The following is a 22023-nucleotide window of genomic DNA, read 5'->3' as shown; positions in this document are numbered from 1 at the left end:
CTTTAGTTACAAAAGACTTAATTGTCACTACTGTAAGAATTTCATCAAATTATCTTTAAACCTGTTTTTCACATTTTTATATTCTCTAAATTTCATTTATTTTTTACCATCCTCTAAATAGGAAGATCTTTTTTGGAATTTTTCAATTGGACGTAAAGATAAGATGATCTCCAATGTCACAGAAGCAATGAACAACATCCCATCTTCATCGAACAACTTCACCACTATCCTTCGACTCTTCAATAATCAAGGACATGATCTAAAGGACTTGGTTTCGCTATCTGGTAAGCTTAAAAACTATCATCTCTGCTATAATTACATGGAAATTGTTCCAAATTTAGTAACATGGAATGTTATTGAATTATTTCAGGTGCCCACACAAGCCTAGATATGATCCGAGCTGATTCGGTCTTGAAAATCGATTTAATTTGGCTCAAATTCGTTTGATTAAAATTCAAATTAAACTCGAACCAAAAGATTTGATACATTTTTTAATTGTTGAACTCAAGCTGAGGGATGTTAGGGCTCGATCCGGCCCAAATCCATGCCTATTTTTTTTACAAAGACCCAATTTCTTTTCAGTAAATTCCGGCGCGAACACTTGAAACCCCACGGTACTAAACCAAGACGTAGTGTGAATAAATCCAAAGAGAAAAAAGGTGACACATAATGGTTCAGCATAGAAAAATCCAGGTCCACTATACAGTTATTGATTGATAGTATAAGAACAGAAGTTCTTTTTTTCTCTTTCAATACTTTCAGGCACTTCAAGTAGGCCCTATTAAGGTTTGGACTACAAAACATGATTAATAATGGTAAGGAATAGTACATATTGAACAATGAAAGAAAACTAAAAATCTCCCGAAGTAGAAAAAGAAGATCAACCGGTTAGGGTTGAAATTGACTGATTCCCTTCAAAGATATTATTCAACTATTGATAACACAATTTTTACCGACTAGAATTCGAGTTGACAATCATAAATTCAAATTAAATTTAAATTAATTCATATTCGAATTAAACTCAAATTCAAATCTAACTCCACGTTCATATGAAAAAAAACAAGGTTAAACATAAACAGAGGAGAATATATACTCCACCAAATTACGAACAAAGGTCTCCCCAACAAACTTGTTTAATGATATGTCAAGAAAATTCGAGTTGTAATGGGAGTTCTATTATCTCGGAACTTTTTCATGGAAAGAGGACCTCCTTGACAAGCTTTTCAAAATTCAGATATGATGTACCATAGGGCTGAGCAGCCTCTTCAGCTTTTTTCTTCCACTCCATTGCGTTTTCCTTCATTATCTTACCCTTTTCCTCCTCCATTAATGTTCTCACAATAATCTCCACATCTTCTCTTTTAGCATTGCTATCAATTTCCATCCCAATTCCCCATTCACTGCATACATACCTACAATTAGTTTGTTGTTCAGCAAAAAATGGCCAACAAACCATCGGTACTCCACTGCAAACGCTTTCAATCGTTGAGTTCCATCCACTGTGAGTCAAAAATCCTCCAATGGCTGGATGTTTCAAAACTTCTTCTTGTCGGCACCAACTCGCCAATAGGCCTCTTTCTTTTGTGGCTTCAACAAACTCAGCCGGCAACACAGCTGCCTCTCCCTCCATCAGGTCCGGCCTTATAATCCACAGAAATGTTTTCTCACTGTTGGCGAGTCCCCACGCAAATTCAACCATCTGTTGCGGCGTCATCACCGTGATGCTGCCAAAATTCACGTAGACTACAGAATTTGGCGGCTTGGAGTTGAGCCATTCTATGCATTGGGATTCTTCTTTCCAAAGATTGGTGAAAATGTTTTCCGAGCCCTTCTGAGGGATGTGTTGGAGGAGTAATTGCAGATGTCCAATTGTGAAGATTGGAGGGAACATTGAGGAGAGAGCGCTTACTGCATCATGCTCTAACTCATCGAAAGTGTTGAGAATGATGGCTGAAGCTTTTGTAGCTCTTTGTGTTTCTTGAATGGCAAATTGTGTCATGAAATCGTTTGGATCTGTGGTTCGGATGAAGCTCGGCAGGTCCCTGAGACGGATGTTTTTCATTCCTGGAATCCAGTCTATTTTTGTTTCTAAATGCCCATTTGTAAGATAGCTCTCATCTGCAGGTCACCAAATGCATTAATGAAACTCAATGATACGAGGGGTAAGACTATACATACTTGGAGTTGGATATAATCTAAGTCGAGTCAAATCCATGGTTAGTTTAAACTTGGATTAAAATTATAATGTTTAATTTGTGTTTAAATTTGAATTTATTTGAATTGATTCACAATATTACCTATTTAGAGTCACTCATAAAATAAGTATTATCGTCAAAAAGTAAATAACATCATTGATGGAATAATCAGTGTTTTTAGATGATCAATTGAGTCAATTTTAAATTGAAAATTAACTCATTCAAATCAAGTCATGTATTTGATTTAAGCCAACTTCAATCAAATCCAAACTATATATATTAACAAAATTTACTAATTTGATCATATGAATTATCATAATAATGTAAGTATGTAATTTTGAAATAAAAAGAAAAATAAATACATGTGTTACAAAATCACATATTTTTCAATTTGTATTGATAACTACATGTGATTTTATTCTTCCCCAAGAATCCTGTACACATTCCAAATCTAATATGCTAATCTCGTATGTTTGATGTATTAATGATTTTAATTTAAAATTATTCAGCCAAATTAATTATAAAATTTGCATATTAATTATCTTTTATAATTAATACTATTTTTTCTGTTATTGATCTTCCGATGACATCCTTTATCAGCTTAAATAAGTTCAAATTGGTCATTATAGAGTCAATCTGCTTGAACCAACTCATATTGAGACTTGATGTTTGGTTGGAATTCAACCCAACTTTGAAACACATGCTAAACATACATTTGCATGTGTAAGCATAAATAGATATGTCCTTGCGTACCTCTTAAAGGTGTAAGACCTTTCTCAACGAGCTCTCGATAATGAGCATAACCCAAGAACCCACAAGCACTGGTCGTCCAAAATAACACGTTAGGAATCCCAAGTTCTTCAGAGGCTTCAAGGGTGAACGACATGGCACCATCGGAGATAACACAAGTGACCGGAGGGACATCGCCGGAAGAGTTAAGATTAGAAAGAAGATTACGAAATGGAATCAAACAGGTCTTGGAGGTGGAGTAACACAGAGAAGGAATATCCTGCGTTGCATCAACATTATTAACATCAGTCGGAGGGAGACCATCGGGGATGGTTTCGAAGCGGAAATCTGGCAGCCCATCCAGCGCCGTTAGCCCTCTGGATTTCAGCATACGCTTGTGATTGTACTCAGAATGGACAAAGGTTATGTGAAAGCCTCGATTATGAAGAAGTTTAGCTAGTTTTAGCATGGGGTTGACATGGCCTTGAGCAGGAAATGGAATGCAAACTGCATGAGGCTTGGAAAAACTATCCATTTCTTTCGATCTGGCATATCGAAGTGTAGCGCCCTGCTTAATTTATAGCCAATTTGGATACCTAAACTCCAGCTTGGCTCGACTTTCATAAATTAAGGCTCAAGCCCGCCATGTTTGTTTTAAAAATACTTGAATTCAATTTGTTTAAAAAAAATTAAGTTTGAGTTTTGTTTTAATTCAAATTTAAATTAAATTTTGAGTTAGATTTAATATTAAAATAATATTATTTTAATATATATTAACTATAATAACGTTATTTTAATTAATTTATATGAAATATTTTATACTAATTTTATAACATGAATACCTTTAAAATTTCAACTTTAAAATATTAAACTTTTAAATTAAAATTAAAATTCAAACTCAAATTTAAATTCATTTAAGCTTAATTTATTTTATATTTATTAATCTGAATTTAAATTAAAATTTAAACAAATTCAATCTCCACCCACCCGTACCAATCACATTCAAGTCGTAATAAATTTGTAAGAGACATGACAGCGGTGCAATGGAGGTTCGGTGAATATTGATATGCAGACATTATATTAGATATTAGATATATATATATATATATATATATATATATATATATATATATATATATATAATCCAACTCCTTGGTCTTGATCCGATGGATCCAACTATTTTATATATACATTTCGTTGAATTTAACCGACTAATCTTGGCTGTGCTGTGTAATAAAATTTAGAATAATCTGTCATGGTTGGTTGTTCGATTAGAATATTACAAAATAATATATGGTGACTCTTTGCAAATTTCAGTGGCCGTCACGTGTGTAAATTTTATTATTAGCTCCACTTTTTCTGTAAAATTTTTACAAAAAAATTCACATGATATTACTCCGAAATATGCAACTTTCTGACGATAGCTTAAACAATAATATATCTTTGGTTAATTAAAGAGATCTTAAAAAGGGTAATCGATAAATTAGATATTTTCCCCGTGATCACGGAAAAATACGTCTTGGATTAAAAGATAACCTTCCCCACAATTTACATCTAAATAAGGCTAAAGGACAATTTCTCATCCAAGGTTTAATGAAAGGATAAATTTCTATCCATTACCTTTCAAAAAACTCAAATATCTACTTTTTTACTGTTATAAATAAGGATACAATTATTATTTACCTAAAAATATTAAAAAAATAAAATACTATCACCTTTTTCCCCCACTCAAAGTTAAAAAAATTACCATTTTCCCCTTAGGGTTTCATTCCTTCTTCGACGACATTCTTTGACCGACCTTCCGTTTATTAGCACTCCCTCTAACCTCCATGATGAAGACTCGGTCATGAAAATGCCACGAAGATGACAATTAGAAGTGATGTCGTCAAAAATTCGTCGCACAATAGATCGTCTAGAAACAACGTTTGACACCAACGATCTCCAACCAAGATTTAGAGTTTTAGACCAAAAAGAGAAGAGAAGTTGGAAGGGAGAGAGAATGCGACCGGAGACGGCAAACTCCACCGTCTCTGGTAATAGTTTCAAAACCCTAGGAGGAAAATATAATTTTTCAAACTTTTATGGGAGAAAATCATATTTATAAACTTAGGAGAAAATAGATTATTTTTTATTTTTTATGAAATGATAATTTTACTTCTATTCATAACAGTAAATAAGTAAGCATCTAAGTTTTTAAAAGTTATTCGATAAAAATTTGTCTTTTCATTAAACCTTGAGTGGGAAATTGTCCTTTGGCCTCCAAATAATGATTATGGCTTCAACTTTTTGTGCTTATTGACATTAGAACTCAAGAAAATATTCGAGCTGAAACTCAAGTTCCTTATTTCTTGATTCTATAAGCTTACGAAGTTTCTTGTTTACTTCAAGTAAAAATTTTAAATTTTATATATGTTATAAATATAATGAAATAAACAACAAAGTGAGTGAATTACAAAAGGGGAATTATTATTTCATTAAACCAAAGCTACGAAATAAGAAGAAAGAGGCAAGAGTGAAGAGCCAAGAAGCAAATCTTGGATGAAGAAATGTGTATATTTCATGAGGAGAGGAGGGGATATTTATAGGCAATTTGCCGCCGTCCAGTCAACAAAGATGACAAATTTCGAAGCCAATTTTATAAGGCATTTAATGCCTTAGTTTTCAACTTTCACTGCATGTGGTGGAAAATTCACCAGATATGTAACAATATATACACCTTATCTAAATTTTACATTTATTCATTTGAATTGACATTGCTAACATAACACTAGACTTTTATTTTTAGTAGTATAAATTTTTATGTAACCCTTCAACTTTTAAAATTTACATTTAAAACCTCAAGACCAATTTGAAATACAAAATAATTAATATATAAATTAAAGTTATAGTATAATTTTTTTAATCAAATTCAAACTTAATGATACTTAATTCAATTTAATTACAACCTAATCTATGGTTAAAACTAACAATAATAATCAAGAACACATTAGTTGACCGCATGTTGATGATACAATAAATGCAAACTCTTTTTAAAAAATCCAACTCTACTAAAATTTATTGATTTTGATGACACTCAATGAATAAGTTCAAACTATGTTTGGATGCAATATCATATAAACGGACCTTGAACCCTAGATTTGAAATCTAATCTAATGTGAAAGAACAAGTTGGGTTGAATCCTAAAAACTATATACCCAAACTCATCATCCCCACGCTACCGTGTCAACAACAACCAAATGAACAAAACGATATCTTTATACAAACAAAAAAATTATAAGTATAAGAATGTCAATGTGTAGACTGAATAAAAATGAAGAAAATGAGTGATGGATTATATAGGGTGATTTTGTCCATGAGAAAAAGTGAAATTGCAACACCGTATCATAAGGTAGGAGGAAAGTAAAAATGTCAATTCTTACATCGTTAAATATCATGATTATTAAAAACATTGCTATTTTAATATTTAAAAATTATTAAACCTCTTCATACTTTCTAATTAAAAAAAAAAAGATTAAAATTGAATTTAACATTAATTTAAACTGAATTGAATTTAAATAAAGATAAATTCAAATTTAAATTTTTAATATTTAGTTAGAATTTATTTGAACAAATAAACGGTATCACCAAAAAGATATATAATATCATAAATAATAAATAATATTATTAAAAAAACAAATCAAATTTATACTGAATTAATGAGTCCAAGCTATAGGTTGAATATGACTCATTCAAAACACTATAAATTCAAACCCAGATGTGTTCAACTATAAATTTGTCTGCAATGCTAGTCAATAATTTGAATGCTAGCCATCTAGAAATGTAATAAAACTTAATCAAGATGTTACATCATCTTTAATATTCACGATGAGAAGCTTGTTTGAAATGTCCATTGCTTAAAAGACTTTTAAATTAATGCCAAATTGATGGAACTTTTATGTCAAACAAAGTGGCTCCAATTACCTTCATCTCTAAGTTGTTTGTCCACGGAAATTATTATCATAATTTGACACTACAGTGTCGGTTCATTTAACTATCATACGCCATAATATCTCATCTAAATTTTTCAATTTACTTTTCACATGGGGTGTATCTACCCTTCATTCTTGACCAGTGTTTTAAAACCTCAATTGAAATTGGTTAAACTGGTTACGATTCATCTAATTTAACTACAAATCAGTACGGTTAAATTGATGATAGCTTAATATAAGCTAAATTATTTTGTATTATTTTAGAATTGTTAATATTGAGTTAGGATATGCATCATTTCAATTAAAGGCCGAAATGAAATGGTGAATAAGATTTTTGAATAATACCTTTCCTGCTTCACTTCTCAACAACCTAAGCAATAGGCTCGTTATATGTATGGCATGGGCAGAATTTTGGTATAACAACAGCCACCATCAATATGCTTGAATGTTCCCGTTTCAAGCTGTTTACAGTCAGTTGCCTCCCAAAGTGTCAAGTTATTATGGTACAACACCAGTGGCTTAAGACAAAGAATTGCAAGATGGTGAATTGATGCTTAAATTACTTAAAATAAAATCTTGTCCATGTTCAGAACCAAATGAAGCAAAAATGGATGTGTTATACAAAGTTGGGGCTTGGATGTACCTAAAACTCCAATCTTACCGTCGAAGTTCATTGTTTTCTAGAGCTCACAAAAAAATGGCTAGAAAGTGTTCGGGTCCGTACAAAATTTCAGAGAAAATTGGTGATGTGGCTTACAAGCTGGACCCTCCATGCACCTCTAAAATCCATCCCATTTTTCATCTATCATTATTAAAAACCATGTGTGGGCTCACCAGAAGTGTTAGTAGTTAATATGTCTCCTCCTATCCTAAAGCAGTATCAGACTAACGATGGGTTAAAAGAGGATTGAAGCCCACTGAATATGTCTCCAAGCTTACAAATATTCCCACCGAGTATGCCTCCTCCTATCCTAAAGCAGTATCGGAATATTTGTATAATATCACTCTGTAAACAAAAACATTGTGATTCCAGTCTCACAAACAATCTACTGTCATGGACAAGCCAACTGGGCTATAATGTTATTATTTGGCAATCAAACAGAAATTTGCAATCTACAGAGAAAGAAAACTAGAAAAACACAAGACTTTTGAACTTGGAACAAAAGTCAAAAGAAAATTAATAGCAGCTGGTCTATAATGTTATTACCTTCTACGAAGGAGATTCTGATTGTGGCACTAGCATACCAAAAGAAAATTCCAAGTTTGGGGGCCTGAGTGAAACAAACAAAAATGGTTTAAAACAATCTCCTCGCGCTTGGTTTGGTCGGTTTAGTACTGTTATTCAAGAATTTGGTATGATACGAAGTGAATCTGATCATTCAATATTCTATAGACATATTCAACACGGACAATATATCTATCTAGTGGTCTATGTAAATGATATTGTTATTACAAGAAATGATCAGAAGGGTATTCAACAATTAAAGAAACATTTGTTTAGTCATTTTCAAACCAAAGATTTGGGTCCACTCAGATACTTTCTTGGTATAGAAGTCGCCCAATCTAAAACTGGAATTATCATCTCTCAGAGGAATTATGCATTAGATATTCTGAAAGAAACAGGGATGTCAGATTGCAAACCTATAGACTCTCCTATGAACCCTAATACTAAGCTCTTACTTGGACAGGGGGAGCCACTTGCAGATCCTAGGAGATATCGAAGACTCGTTGGAAAACTTAATTATCTCACCATTACACGACCAGATATTTCTTTTGCTGTCAGCGTGGTAAGTCAATTCCTTCAGTCTCCATGTAATAGTCATTGGGATACAGTTATTCGAATCTTGAGGTACATTAAAAAAAAACCTGGAAAAAGATTATTATACGAGAATAAAGGGTATACTCAGATTGTTGGGTATTTAGATGCTGATTGGGCAGGTTCTCCATATGACAGACGTTCCTTCTGGATATTGTGTATTAGTTAAAGGAAATCTAGTATCATGGAAAAATAAAAAGCAAGATGTTGTCAGATCTAGCACAAAAGCAGAATATCGTGTTATGGCCTTAGTCACTTGTAAGCGTATCTGGTTAAAGCAGTTGATCCAAGAATTAAAGTTTGTAGAAATATCACAAATGTTATTATTTTGTGATAATCAAATTGCTCTTCACATTTCCTCGAATCCTGTGTTTCACAAAAGAACAAAACATATAGAAATCGATTGTCATTTTGTGAGAGAAAAGATTATGTTCGGGTGTATCTCTACAAGTCATGTCAGTTCAAATGATCAGCTAGCAGATATACTTACTAAATCTCTTCGAGGGTCTCGAATTAATTTTATCTGTAACAAGCTTGGTGCATATGATTTATATGCTCCAGCTTGAGAGGGAGTGTTGATCTGATTCTGTTATATTAGAAAGGTTATCAGTGCATATTAGGATATAATATATTTATAGGGATTTGATTTGATTCATTTCCTATTATACCTTCTTTGTAAACTGTATATGTTGTAATGTTCTGTACTCTGAAATAATAAGAAAAATAATATTCTCAATTCATATGGTATCAGAGCCAGGTTCCGATTCTAGGACCTGTAGGTTATAGTTGACACAACAGAATATAACTGTTGAATATCATTGGTGTATAGGAGTTTGACTTGAGTCCAGATGTCATTACATGTCCTATATGCTTTGAAAATAGAATGGAGTTGAGAAGCAATAGTATTCCATAGCATGCTACATAATAAAGCATCAGTTCTAGTCCATACAATTTTATCAGATGTAATCTCCTCAACCTTTTTAGTAAGATAGTCTTCATAACCCTGTCCTAGACGCCATAATTCAACGGATACAACCCATAAAGTATAATTATTGCTTCTCATTAATTTTTCCGTAGTAATCACTGGAAGAGAATTAAAAGAAAAGAGAGAACCTAGTTTGGAGCTTTCAATGGACATAGTGAATCATGAATAAGAGAACAGAAGAAGTTTTCTGGAGAAAAGTGAAGATCCGGGGAACCAAGGCCCACAAACTGATCAGAAGACTATTGAATCGTGAAACAAAGCTTTCGAAATGCATGAACTATTCAATGATGTCACTGACGACGCGTGAAGCAACCAGTGGAGATGGGTCTTCAACAGAACTGACCACCGACTTCTACTGAGTCGATTGGCGGTGGCGGTGTAGTTCCACGTGCGCCGGAACAGTAGATTGGAGATCACGTTTCAAGCGAACAAACAACCGGCCCGTGCAGCAGATTTCGGTGTCAGATGACTGCAAACTCACCACAGATAGACTCGTTGGCGTCGTATGAGTTCAACGGAAGAGGCGGTGTCGATACACTATCACCGGAACAGGAGATCGATGTCGAAAGATACCAAGAGATTGAGCGGCGCGTGGAATGGCGAACGATGATGTTGCTTTGACGGATGTGTCGGCGAGAGAATCCTGATCACACTGGTATAGGCACGATCATCGGAAAAATGACAGAAGCACAATGATCAGAGAAACAGTGGAGAAAGGACTTGGATTCGTCGGAAACTAAGTTGAGAACGTCGGAAAATTTTAAACGCTAGGCTCTGATACCATATGAATTGAGAATATTATTTTTTTTATTATTTCAGAGTACAAAACGTTACAATATATATAGTTTATAGAGAAGGTATAACAGGAAATGAATCAAATCAAATCCCTAAATCAAATCAAATCAAATCCCTATAAATCAAATCAAATCCCTAAATCAAATCAAATCAAATCCCTATAAATCAAATCAAATCCCTAAAAATATATTATATTCTAATATGCACCGATAACGTTCCTAATATAACAGAATCAAATCAACAATATATGTTCTGATAACGTTCCTAATATAACAGAATCAAATCAATAATATATACTCTGATAACCATCCTAATATAACATAATCAAATCATCAAAAATAACAAATGCTGATTAATGACCCAGAACAGTCCAAAAGAAAAGTTTTTGAGTGGTGATGCGTCAGTTACAAGTTCCAATCCAAGATTAATTCTTACCAAAAGAGGAGTATGAATGTCGAGTTAATGCTCAATAAACAGTCAAAAAATTGACTTTGCACCGCACGGCTGCACTTCAAAGTGAATGACGACACAGGATCAGCAAAAGGATATGAGAATCCAAGCCCCACAATATCTTAAGTCTTCTCAGTGAATCTTTTTAACACCAGAATCATAGTACGTGGATTACCATCTAAAATTCATAACTCCAGCCTCAAACATGCAAAACTTTTAACAAGATCTTACACCAACTTGAGCAAAACTTCATTGGTACAACACAAAAGGGGCAAAATTTTGATGATTGGTTATGGTTAAAACTATAGGCTTAGTTATTATCCATGGTTTGTTTCTTTTCATCTCTTTCATGGACCATTTCTTGTGACTGAATCATATCTTACAAATCCAATTTTATTCAAGCCACAGATGTATTATCAACTATGACTTCATCCCTCTATGGCTTCACATATTGAAGATGGATCCTATCTCACACAAAAAAATCTTGTCAACCCTGTGGGAAGGGTGTGCAAATCTAGTTCACAAGATAGGCATTTTCCTCTGCATATTCTCCCCTCCAGAATTATATCATACTTCCAATTATTGAATCCACGATTAAGAGTTTTCATTTTCTTAATTTCGTCCTCCTTGTTCAAAGATTCCATCTAGAAGGCCGTCTGTAGGACCAGCTATCCGGGTTCAAAATGGACTATTCTTTTCCGTCGGCATAAAGTATTAGATTCCTAATCCCATATCTAACTTTTTTCCCTCTACATAATATAAACCCTTCAACAGAAGTGAATCATCAGATACTAATCTTTGCATACAGCATTTAAACTCTTAACAATTTACAAGCAAAGTTTATCTCCAACTTGTAATGAAGGACCACTAGCACTAGCAGAAGAACAAGTCCTAAGAGGAGGAACCCACAGATACTAATTTCTATTGGGTAGACTGGATGGATGATAAGGATTCCAAAATATCAAAAAGAGCGGTGTATCTCAAAGCATCACTTTTTTACGTACTGATTCCTAGAAAGTTGCTCAAGTTATTTTCAACCAATGATCACGACCAGCCCCACTATTCTGTGGTCGGTGTCCATGACTGTGACCCTTGCAACTTGACACTAGGGGATGCATCTCTGTAGAATACTGGCCAAAATTTGTTACTTTTAAACTAATGATACTCTAAAAATAGATTATGAACAAGCAAAACCAAACTAAAGTATGTTTTACTTCTTATCTAGTATCAAATTATATTATTTCTACGTCAAAGTCTTCCTTTCTCCAAAACAGTAGCTCCCGGAATAGGGTCTAGAGACGTAAACATTATTGTTTACACTTCTTGAAAGAGAAAACAAAATTTAATACAGCAGCATGCATTTCCAAGAAGTTTCCTATGCCTGCTGCTGCTGTCATTCTGTTCCTTTCAACCCTTAATTTTATAAGTCGGTTATGTAAATTGTAGAAACTCCTAATGAATTAAATCAAAGTCTATTTGCAAGATTTTAGCAAATATAGGCCCATAGGTAGGGCTAACTCTAAACCAACTTGCAGCTTAAATCCATGGCACCACAACAACCGCCCACCCAATGCAGATGCTAAAATTCGACCTCATATTCTAAAATCCAACAAGATATTTAGTCACAATAAATTCTGTCATTTTCTTGATTGAGATACTTCCTAACAAAGAAGACTGCATACTTCTGTTATGGTTCGAAAGAAGAACGTTAGTACCTAATAGTACATTGGAATTTAGATACCGATTAACCCGACGTATATACAGACAATAGCAAACAAGCAAAAGCTGCAATATACAACTGCTGCTCAAGTGGATTAATGAAATATAGATGTTCTGGATATGCTATTTGCAGTGGTGTGCATATGTGCAAAGAAGATATGATTTTGTCGTAAATAGGAATTCAGCAAATGTTCATGTAATAGCAGGAACTAGTAGCTTCAAAAATCATCCTGGAATCGGCCGATTCTCTTTCAATGAGTTCCCAATTGGTGTCATTATTAGGAAGAGGAACAGGTTATGAACCATCAAAAAAATTGAATATTTAAACTTCTTTTACAATATGCTGACCTCGATTCTTTCAATAATTTTACCACGTCAAAAATAGAAGTTACGAGCCAAACTGGCCATAAGGCTAATTTCTTCTGGGCCAAATTGTATTTCGGCTACCAAAAATTGTCCTGAAACCAGCTAAGATATGATTGTGGATGTTCAACATTAACAGGGTTGAAGGAAATATTGGCCAGCCAAGCTTGTACAAGTTGTTCGACACATAGAAGTAAAATTTCTATGTACTTTTCCTTTTACAAAAGCGAGAACCAAATGGAGTAACAAAAACAATGATTTCTTACCATACTGCATTAAAGACTAGACAACAAGTGGGCAAACTCTATGGGCCAGTCTTTGTATTTTCAGCTACCCTCCTGAAATTACTGCTAAAAATAAAGCACAAATAATATCCATTGATGTCTTTTAGTTATATCTAGAGGTAATGCATTCTTTCATTTCTTTACTTAATATGTACATTAGAATTGCTTGGCTTATTTTCCTGCATTATAACATCAGCACCTAAATTGGTTTCCATATATACCAAAGAACATGATTATTTGCTCATCTTGACATGATTTTCACGTTACTTATAATTCATCTTTAGCTAATCATATGAAACAGAGTTTGTGAATCATCTTGATGATTCAGTTGTTGAAAAAGACAATCACCTAATCAATACTCTCCCTCTAAATCTTGATTTTTCAATTCTTTAATCAACAAGTAGACTGGTATCTAACCATGCATGATTATTCCATAATGTTCATCTGTTCATCAGAACCTGTTAAAAGAACTGATAATTTCTTTGCCTAAGTAACCAAACGCTTTAGATTGCTAAGCTAGGCTAGCACACCCTTTAGGGAGGTCCCCAAATGCTAAAAAGAGTTGGTAACATGTGCAGGCCACTCCCCTCCCTCAAGAACAGAAAGATAATATTATCATGTACGGACTCAGCTGGACCGGTAGCATGGCTTTGAAACACTGATAAAATCACCTATAATAAGGGCTGAAGAGACAAAAGGGTTTTCTTGCTGACGGACTCTTAATCCTAGAAACGTTGTCTGGGCTGCACTTGCATACATGAAAGTTTTAGTACGGACTCTGAAGAGAAGAGGACAAGTAGGTTACAGGGTCGTCCAAGAAATAGCCAACTTCAATCTATCAAACCTCGAAAATGATGTCCAAGTCTACTGTTGGAGGAGCTTTTCTTAGTTTTTAGGTTACACTATAATCGGAACATTTTTTTGTGCAAAAAAGTCTTAAAACTCCACATGATTAAACTTGATTAAGAAAAAGATTATTTTTGCATCAATAATGTGTATATAAAGACTGAAAAGGACTTAATTATATTTTTTCAAGCTATTATCTTTTAAGTTCTTGGAGATACTGATTCTCTTACTCTGTTGCTCTTTCTTCGTTTTGTGGTTCCTAAGGAGACAAATCATTAAAATTCTAAAACAATTTTTGCGGGATTTCTTTTCTAACTGGCTCTACCCCACCTCACCCCTTCTAAACTGCTTATAAAGAGGAGGCACAGCCACCTCTTTGCGTAAATCATCCCCTAAGTCTTTTTTTCTTTGACTCTCATTCTCGCTACCCTTTGCTTCAGCCTTTTCTAATCCATTACTGTTATTTCTGTCTCAACCTACCCAATGGCATCCAGTTCAATGTCATCTCGCGGCGGAGGGTCTTGGACTGCCGAGCAGAACAAAGCCTTTGAAAGGGCACTGGCTGTGTATGACAAGGACACCCCCGACCGTTGGTACAATGTTGCCAGGGCCGTTGGTGGTAAAACTGCAGAAGAAGTGAAGAGGCACTATGAGGTCCTTGTTGAGGACATCAAACATATTGAGTCTGGTCATGTGCCCTTCCCAAAATACAGGACTACTGGAGGAGGTTCCAATGGAAACATGAGTGACAGGTAGTATACTATACTAATTACCAGATAAATTTTTTTCTTTAATTTTTTTTCCTCCAGAAAAAAAAAAAATAAAGTGACTTTCTCAGTCAACACCGCCAATCTTTCTTGTCTTAGTTGACCTTTAGAACCTTATTATCCCATCCATCCCACTATTGAAGGTAGCCAAAAGTCTGGGAAAAGGCTTGTCCCTGTGTCACCAAAGCTTTCTTAACTCTCAACTTTTCCATGGATTCTCTTGCTTTATCTCTCCATTCTGACCCTATCTGATACTGTTTGGCCAGTCCCTTATTTATAAGTGTTTTCTATATGCTTTAGAAAAGTAGTTCCAGAATCCAAATCACACAGAACCTCAACCAGCAGAAATTCGTCCATATAACAACATAAACTTCTCCAACATAATTTGATCTGCATAACTCCAACCATCGTACACCTCTAATTTTCTAATTCCTTTATCCCCACAAGCACTTTCACGTGGCTTCAATCATTGATAAATTAGTCCCTTTTGTATTAGAGATAAGATACCGATAGTTTCCAAAAAGACAAAAATTTTACAATTTGTTATGCACCAATTATTTTCAACGCTAAAGATCTCTTGTTTTTAAGCTAAAAGTTTCCATAACCCAATCCTCGGTTTCTCAAAAAATTAAAACATCTAATACCTCTATTAAATTAATAATCATATAATCAAATATGCATCACAATATGTATTAAACAATTTTAAAAATAATTACCTTTCTTTTTTTTTTTTTTTTTTTGGTGTTATGTAGGATGAAGAATATGAAGCTCCACTGAACTGCTGCTCGAATCAAGCAAATAAAGATCAAGACCTGTGTCGTAAACAACTTATAGTTATCCAGTAGGAATATTACTAAATAATGTTTCTAGAATTACTAAACCAGAAAATCAGTGATTCTGTGTTCTCTTATCTTTCTATCAAAGAAGAGACATTGAATATCTGATCTATGGTTTCCTCTATAAGAATTACTCTACTTCACCTATTGTTATGAAAATTTATAAATATTACTTGTGTTGTTGTTTCCAGTATCGCAATTGTTATAATTCTCTCATGGTGCAAAGCAACATAAAAAAATATATATATATATATAAAACACTGAAACTGAAATTGAAACTAACCTGAATATGAACCATCCTTTGAAGCAGCAAATTATTTGAGATCAATTAAATGACGACATGGCTGCTGAGAAGGAGGAGGAGAATATTTTAAGTTAGCACAGAGAAAGTAAAAAGGCGGGAATTTTTTTTTAAATTATTTAAATTTTAAATTCAAAGATTTATTTGTTCATTTAAATGTTCCATTGCATATCTTATACCAATACAACAAAATTTCAAAAAGTAATATTATGCGTATGATTGAGTGTTGTTTTATTTTTAATTCAAAATTATCAACTCATATAATGACATATATAAATGTGTATATATTTATATACTTAAAGTGAATACGCATAATTTTATTGAATTTAAAAATGATACATTTGTTGTAGATTTTTATATTAGAGTCAAGTTTTCAAAAATATTATTTATTTTGAAGCATCTTTTTTTTTTTTTTGCTCACTTTAATAATTATATTCCTTTCTGATCATTTTGACTGATATTAGAAAAGTAGAATTTTCAATATCCAAAGCGAAAGTGCAAGAATTTGAAAAATAGTGAATGATTCAACAAATCTGTTGATTGATATCAATATTCTTTTTGCCGGATATGATCTTATCTATCTTTGAAAAAAATAAAGGTAATAATTCCACGAATATATGTTTTTATTAATGGTTATTATCAAAATAAAATTTCACTTAAAGATGCTAAAAAATAAAAATAATAAAATTGTACATATCTAATTTAAAATACTTAATTATGAATATTTTAATTCATTAATTTTTTATTTAATACTAAAATAATACTTTATTATATTATTGTATATTTAATTAAATATTAAAATAGGGTATATATAACATTACTTTTTTTTTTTAATTCGCATTTATAAAATTAAAATATTTTCTTTGTTCAACTCTTTTTTTTTTCAATTTTTATATTAATAGATGATAATAAAAATCAAACAAATAATTGATCACGTGGGTGGCTTAAGGTGGAAAATAATGTGAAGGCCTTACAAGTTGAATTTTATTATCTAATAAAAACACTATGTTTATAAATAAATTATATAAATTTAAGGGATAATTTATGATAGATAATATAATTATTTACTTTTTTTCTCATTTTAAAATCATTTAATCATATATTATCACATTAGATTATATATAACGGTGGACCTAAAGATATAATACAGAGAAATCAAAATTAAGTAAAAATAAAAATACAGGAGATCAATTAAAAAATGATTAAATCAAAGAAATGTCAATATGAAATTTTATGAATTATTTTGATATTTTAAATATATTAAATTAATAATCTTTTAATACTATGATGGTATTAAAATATTTAATTTTTCATATAAAAAGGGATAACTCAATTTTCTTAAACCTAAAGGAGGTCAAGTGACTCTCCTTGCCTCCTTTTGGGTCTATTTTCTAATTATATAAATAAATTTGTACATGCAGAATATCTCGTAATCTTATTATACTACTCGTCTTATGATCATGACAATGAAACAATTTTCTCTTGAGTTAAACGATAATTCATATTAAATGTAGGGTAATCCTAGGATTGTTGGATGAATAATTGGATTTAGTGACCTAATTCAAATGGAAATATTTCTTTATATGCAATTAACTTATAGTTCCAAGATTAGAAGGTGGCACAACTTGCTCACTACATCCATTTAAACAAGCTAATTAAGTACGGAGTAGCCTCTTCTCTTTCCCAAAATAATGAAAATATGTGCCCTAATCAGGCCACATGGGTATCTTATTCTTGATAATTTACATTGAGGATGATTCCAATCTCCACGCTTTAAGCCACAACTTACTCCTTTTAGTAATAGTTTAAAGTTTAAACCAAGGAACGGGATTTTTCTGGGTATTATCTCAAAAAAGAAATATTGTCTTGGATTCTTGGAGACACTAGGAGAGTTTGGCATGTAAAACTGTGATGATTTGACAATCAACATGTCAAATCAAATTGGAGGAACATGGGAGTGTTAGGTTTGGTTTGTTGAACTACTTAATGATCTACAATATCTAATTTTTTCTTATACAAAACAAATTTACCTACATCCATGTTAATTTACATTGACAAAATAAATTTACACGTGCGTTTCTTATTTGAGCCTATTCAATCGGGTCTCACGTGTTTAAGTTTGGATCCAAAACTTTTTTGAGCTCACTCATTGGGTTGGTTTATTTGGACATCAAATTTTTTATCTTGATTGAATAATTTTTTTATATGTCAAGACTTAAATTTAAGATGGGTCGTGTTTAAGTTTGAGAGAAAGTTTATAATAAATCTGACATAACTTACTTTTTTAAAATTAATAATTTTGAAAAATAAAATAAAAATTAATAGATCAATTTGTAAAAAACTTACAAAAGTATGATCCACAAGACTATGAATCGTATATGAGCAATATTAAAACAAATCTTGATGCAGTATAGTCTGTGACACGGTAAGCATTGTTAAATTAGGTATGACTCAATTTGATATAAACTATTGTCTACTATTAGAGATACAGTGATCTAACTTAGAGCAGGAAGGATGGGTCAAGCTCATGCTCAAGATGCCACACACCTACTTGAATGTCACCAGCACTACCATCATAGTTAACTTTATAATACAAATATTCAGTAAGATAATTCATGCATTCTTGTCCAGTGTTGTATTTGAGAGTGTTCCACTCAGTCCCATCCTACTCCGTATTCGAGCAATTCTCAAGAAAGAGAAGGAAGAATTTGAAGCTTGGATGGAAGCAACAAGAAAAGAAAAAAAAAAAAAAGAACAAGAAGAGGTGTTTTTAAACCAATTCTAAGGTGATAAAATATACAGAGCCACTGCAAAATACCAGGGGATTTCACGTATTACCTATTTTGAATATACAAATAAATATATATTTAATATATGTCATTATGTGATTGAATAATTTTAAATTAAAATAATAACGAATTATATGATAACACACATAAATATATACTCATTTATTTATTCAAAATAGATATATATAGTATTGTTTTATCAGATAAGTGTTCCCAAAATGCCACAATTGGAGACCTCAGATTCATAAAACGTTCCACATAATCCATCCATTAGTAACCTAAAGGTCACCTCAAATGGCATGTATGATGTAATCAAAATCCAGAAAACACGTACTTTGATCGAAATGAAAACAAAGCTTAAAAGAGAGCCCAAATTTGATCTTTGTACATTTCTTTCGTTTGCCTTTGTTGTTTGGACTCAATGGTCTAAGTCGGGTAATGGAAAATCAACTCATTGGGCCCAAGCCCATAGTTCTTGTTCTTCTTGGGATTTCAACCCAGTGATCATAAATATACAATTTCAAATGCCGAGAAAGTTTTTGTGTGGCTGCGTCTTTCACCTTGTAAGCTAGGAAGACACAGCATTTTTGCATCTGTCATGGCATTATTCTCTTCCTTTTTTGGGTGCTTCTGTCATCTCTTTCGTCTTTACCTAAATTTAAAGGGGCGAAATTTCTCCCACACATGGCTAGTTTGTTTTTAGTGAGAGGTTTTGGAATTTACATGGCATCACAAACTGGCCATTCTAGGATATCTGGTTACGTGGCTAATACATTACTTGAGCTTGTGTAGATTACCTAATGAAGAAATTAGATCATTTTGAAACAAAAGTTTTGCACAATCCATCTATTCAAGAATAGTTTTCATATTATTTCAAGAGCCAGTGTCTATGATAAAGAAAGGGAATCCCGAAGTGTGAAAACATGAATTTGAATTCCATCTACAACATATCAGATCAAACTTTTAATTTACTTAGTACAATTTATTTATATATAAATTAATATTCATTATTTCAACACACATATTTACTCTTATTAATAAGTGTTTTATGATTGACAAACGTAAAAAAGATGAATTAGGTGAAAATTACGCATAATATTTCATATTTGTTTCACGAAGGAAAACAATCACATTCACAATGCTATGTTTAAAATGCAAGCAATAACCGTTATACTTATATGTTTCAAATTAATAAAACGACGTACTGAGTATCAAATTGAATATCAATTATAATGTGTCATTATCTAATTAGATAATTTTAAATTATAAATAAAATAATATTTAACTATCCAATTTAAAACTTACCATATTAATCCATAAGATTTTGCTCATTCCTGTCAACTTCCTCGTGTTATTTTGCGGAGGAAACTACAACACAAAACCGGCTTAAAATTTTAAAGAAATCTCTTGTACGTAATCATACCAAGACCGTTTGTGTTATATTAATGGAAAATTAATTAATTAATTAATTAAATTAATAAGTTAATTTGATAACTTGTAATAGTAAAATGTCCCAAGTAACGTTTTGGTTTTTATATTTTAATAAAATAAAATAAATAATTATTAGTAAAGGGACCACGTGCACAATTAATTATTGTCTTATTATTAATTTACCCATAACTTAATTTTGGAATCAATTACCTTAACTTAGTAGTTAATTATCATTTTTTAATAACTATCGTATTGATAATTTAAAATTCAATATTAATCCAAAACATAGCAATACTTTATTTACATGTGTTTCTGCATGCAGAATTTGTTCTCAAAATTTCTTTTATTTCAATAAGGTTATCAATTATTACTCCCCCAATCTCTATTCATGCCCATGCCATCACATCCAAAACTTTAATTTATTTTATTTTCTTATTATAATAAAATATGATTTTTAATATTATATCAAAATTAAACTCAAAGATTAGAATATAAAAATATTTGGTTAGAATCCCAATAACCCAAAATTTAATTTAATTTAATTTCTTATTTATCAAGTAAAATATGATTCCTCAAGCACATGAATAAAATATATATATATGAAAAGGGAAGTGGAGCCCATGGTAAAAATAATGTACAATATTTGGTTGATATTACCAGTTTTAGTAGACCAAAACAATTTGCACATGGTGGAGCTAGAGTTTAATTGTTTATATAATTGATTAAGAAATGAATTCATAATTTATTTTTTATCTTACTTTGGGTCTCCTCTGAATTAATGATACAACTTTTTTGGATAATCGAGGACAATAATCAAACCTACAATTTTTGCATTAGATCCATCAAAGATTTGTAGGTTTTAAGTGATAACTTAGATCTCTTAAACTCGATTTTTTATTAGAGATTTTGAAGTCTTTATAATCGTGGGATATGAGAGGGATGCAAAAATATATTCACTTTTTTATCATTTCCCCTCACTAATGGATAGTTGGACTGTTGAAATATAATTTATATATTTAAAAAAAATAATTGTTAGGCAGAAAATTGTAATTTTATTTAATTTTTTTTATTCATTTAACCTTTAGATTTTGGTTTAAACTCGATAAGGCCTTAGGCTTCAGCCAAACCATCGACACTCAATTAGGCCTAGACATGGACACCTTATCCTTAAGCTCAGAAATGGATGAGGTCTACCCTCTCTAAGGCTTGGTCTAGGCTTAGTTTGAGCCATAAGATCGGGCTATTTGTTTACCTCTGAAATTTGTGTTTAAAAATGTGTGTGATTTTTAAATTTAAAAAAGAAAAATTATAAATCACTTTCAAAAAATTGAATAAAATCTATATTAAAATGATTGTAATTGTATTTGCTACGAAAATAATCCTGGACTAAAGTGAGGGAAAAAATAGTTTTCTTATAATAAAAAAATCCTTAATTAAATGGAATTATCTTTTAAATTGAACCAACCATTTTTGGTCTTGATAGATCATGGATATATTTTGAACCTATAAGATATGCGGAGAACAAAGCAGTGCAAGGCGTTGAATTCGGAAAGCGTGGAAGGAACAAGAGACGGCCCAAAACAAAATGTCATAGAAAATTCAAAATCTTTATTTATTAATTTTATATTGTTACACGTGTAACATTTAAACGTTTATTATCATCATTAAAGGAAATAAATAAATAAAGGAAGAAGGGATAAATGGGTAAACCCAGTTACAGAAGTAACAGAAAATGGTGAATAGTAAATA

At 32.0% G+C, this 22023-nt stretch overlaps 2 protein-coding genes across 2 annotated transcripts; one reads left to right on the top strand and one right to left on the bottom strand.

Moving 5' to 3' along the window:
- Window positions 1–993: 993 nt before the first annotated feature.
- LOC123227413 (7-deoxyloganetin glucosyltransferase-like) lies at window positions 994–3463 on the bottom strand. The gene is made up of 2 exons (XM_044652203.1): window positions 2949–3463; window positions 994–2118 (listed from the first exon to the last, which is right to left on the bottom strand). Exons 1-2 carry the CDS (start codon window positions 3457–3459, stop codon window positions 1193–1195), a joined length of 1437 nt encoding a protein of 478 aa, XP_044508138.1. The 5' UTR covers window positions 3460–3463; the 3' UTR covers window positions 994–1192.
- Window positions 3464–14504: 11041 nt separating this feature from the next.
- Window positions 14505–15946, top strand: LOC123227335 (protein RADIALIS-like 1). Its single transcript, XM_044652098.1, has 2 exons — window positions 14505–14902; window positions 15670–15946. The coding sequence occupies exons 1-2, from the start codon at window positions 14634–14636 to the stop codon at window positions 15692–15694; spliced, it is 294 nt and encodes a 97-aa protein (XP_044508033.1). The 5' UTR covers window positions 14505–14633; the 3' UTR covers window positions 15695–15946.
- Window positions 15947–22023: the final 6077 nt, after the last annotated feature.

The sequence above is a fragment of the Mangifera indica genome, chromosome 10, assembly GCF_011075055.1.
Source record: "Mangifera indica cultivar Alphonso chromosome 10, CATAS_Mindica_2.1, whole genome shotgun sequence".
In the NCBI taxonomy this organism is placed as follows: domain Eukaryota; kingdom Viridiplantae; phylum Streptophyta; class Magnoliopsida; order Sapindales; family Anacardiaceae; genus Mangifera; species Mangifera indica.
Note: the sequence above shows the minus strand (reverse complement) of the source record. Positions and strands in the feature narration are given on the sequence as shown.

What these genes read in the sequence shown, in the direction of transcription:
- LOC123227413 (XM_044652203.1), bottom strand. Translation starts at nt 3,459, where the DNA reads ATGGATAGTTTTTCCAAGCCTCATGCAGTTTGCATTCCATTTCCTGCT. An exon ending in AGGTCTTACACCTTTAAGAG is followed by an intron (nt 2,119 to 2,948) that starts GTACGCAAGGAC and finishes GGTGACCTGCAG; the next exon opens with ATGAGAGCTATCTTACAAAT.
- LOC123227335 (XM_044652098.1), top strand. Translation starts at nt 14,634, where the DNA reads ATGGCATCCAGTTCAATGTCATCTCGCGGCGGAGGGTCTTGGACTGCC. An exon ending in AATGGAAACATGAGTGACAG is followed by an intron (nt 14,903 to 15,669) that starts GTAGTATACTAT and finishes GGTGTTATGTAG; the next exon opens with GATGAAGAATATGAAGCTCC.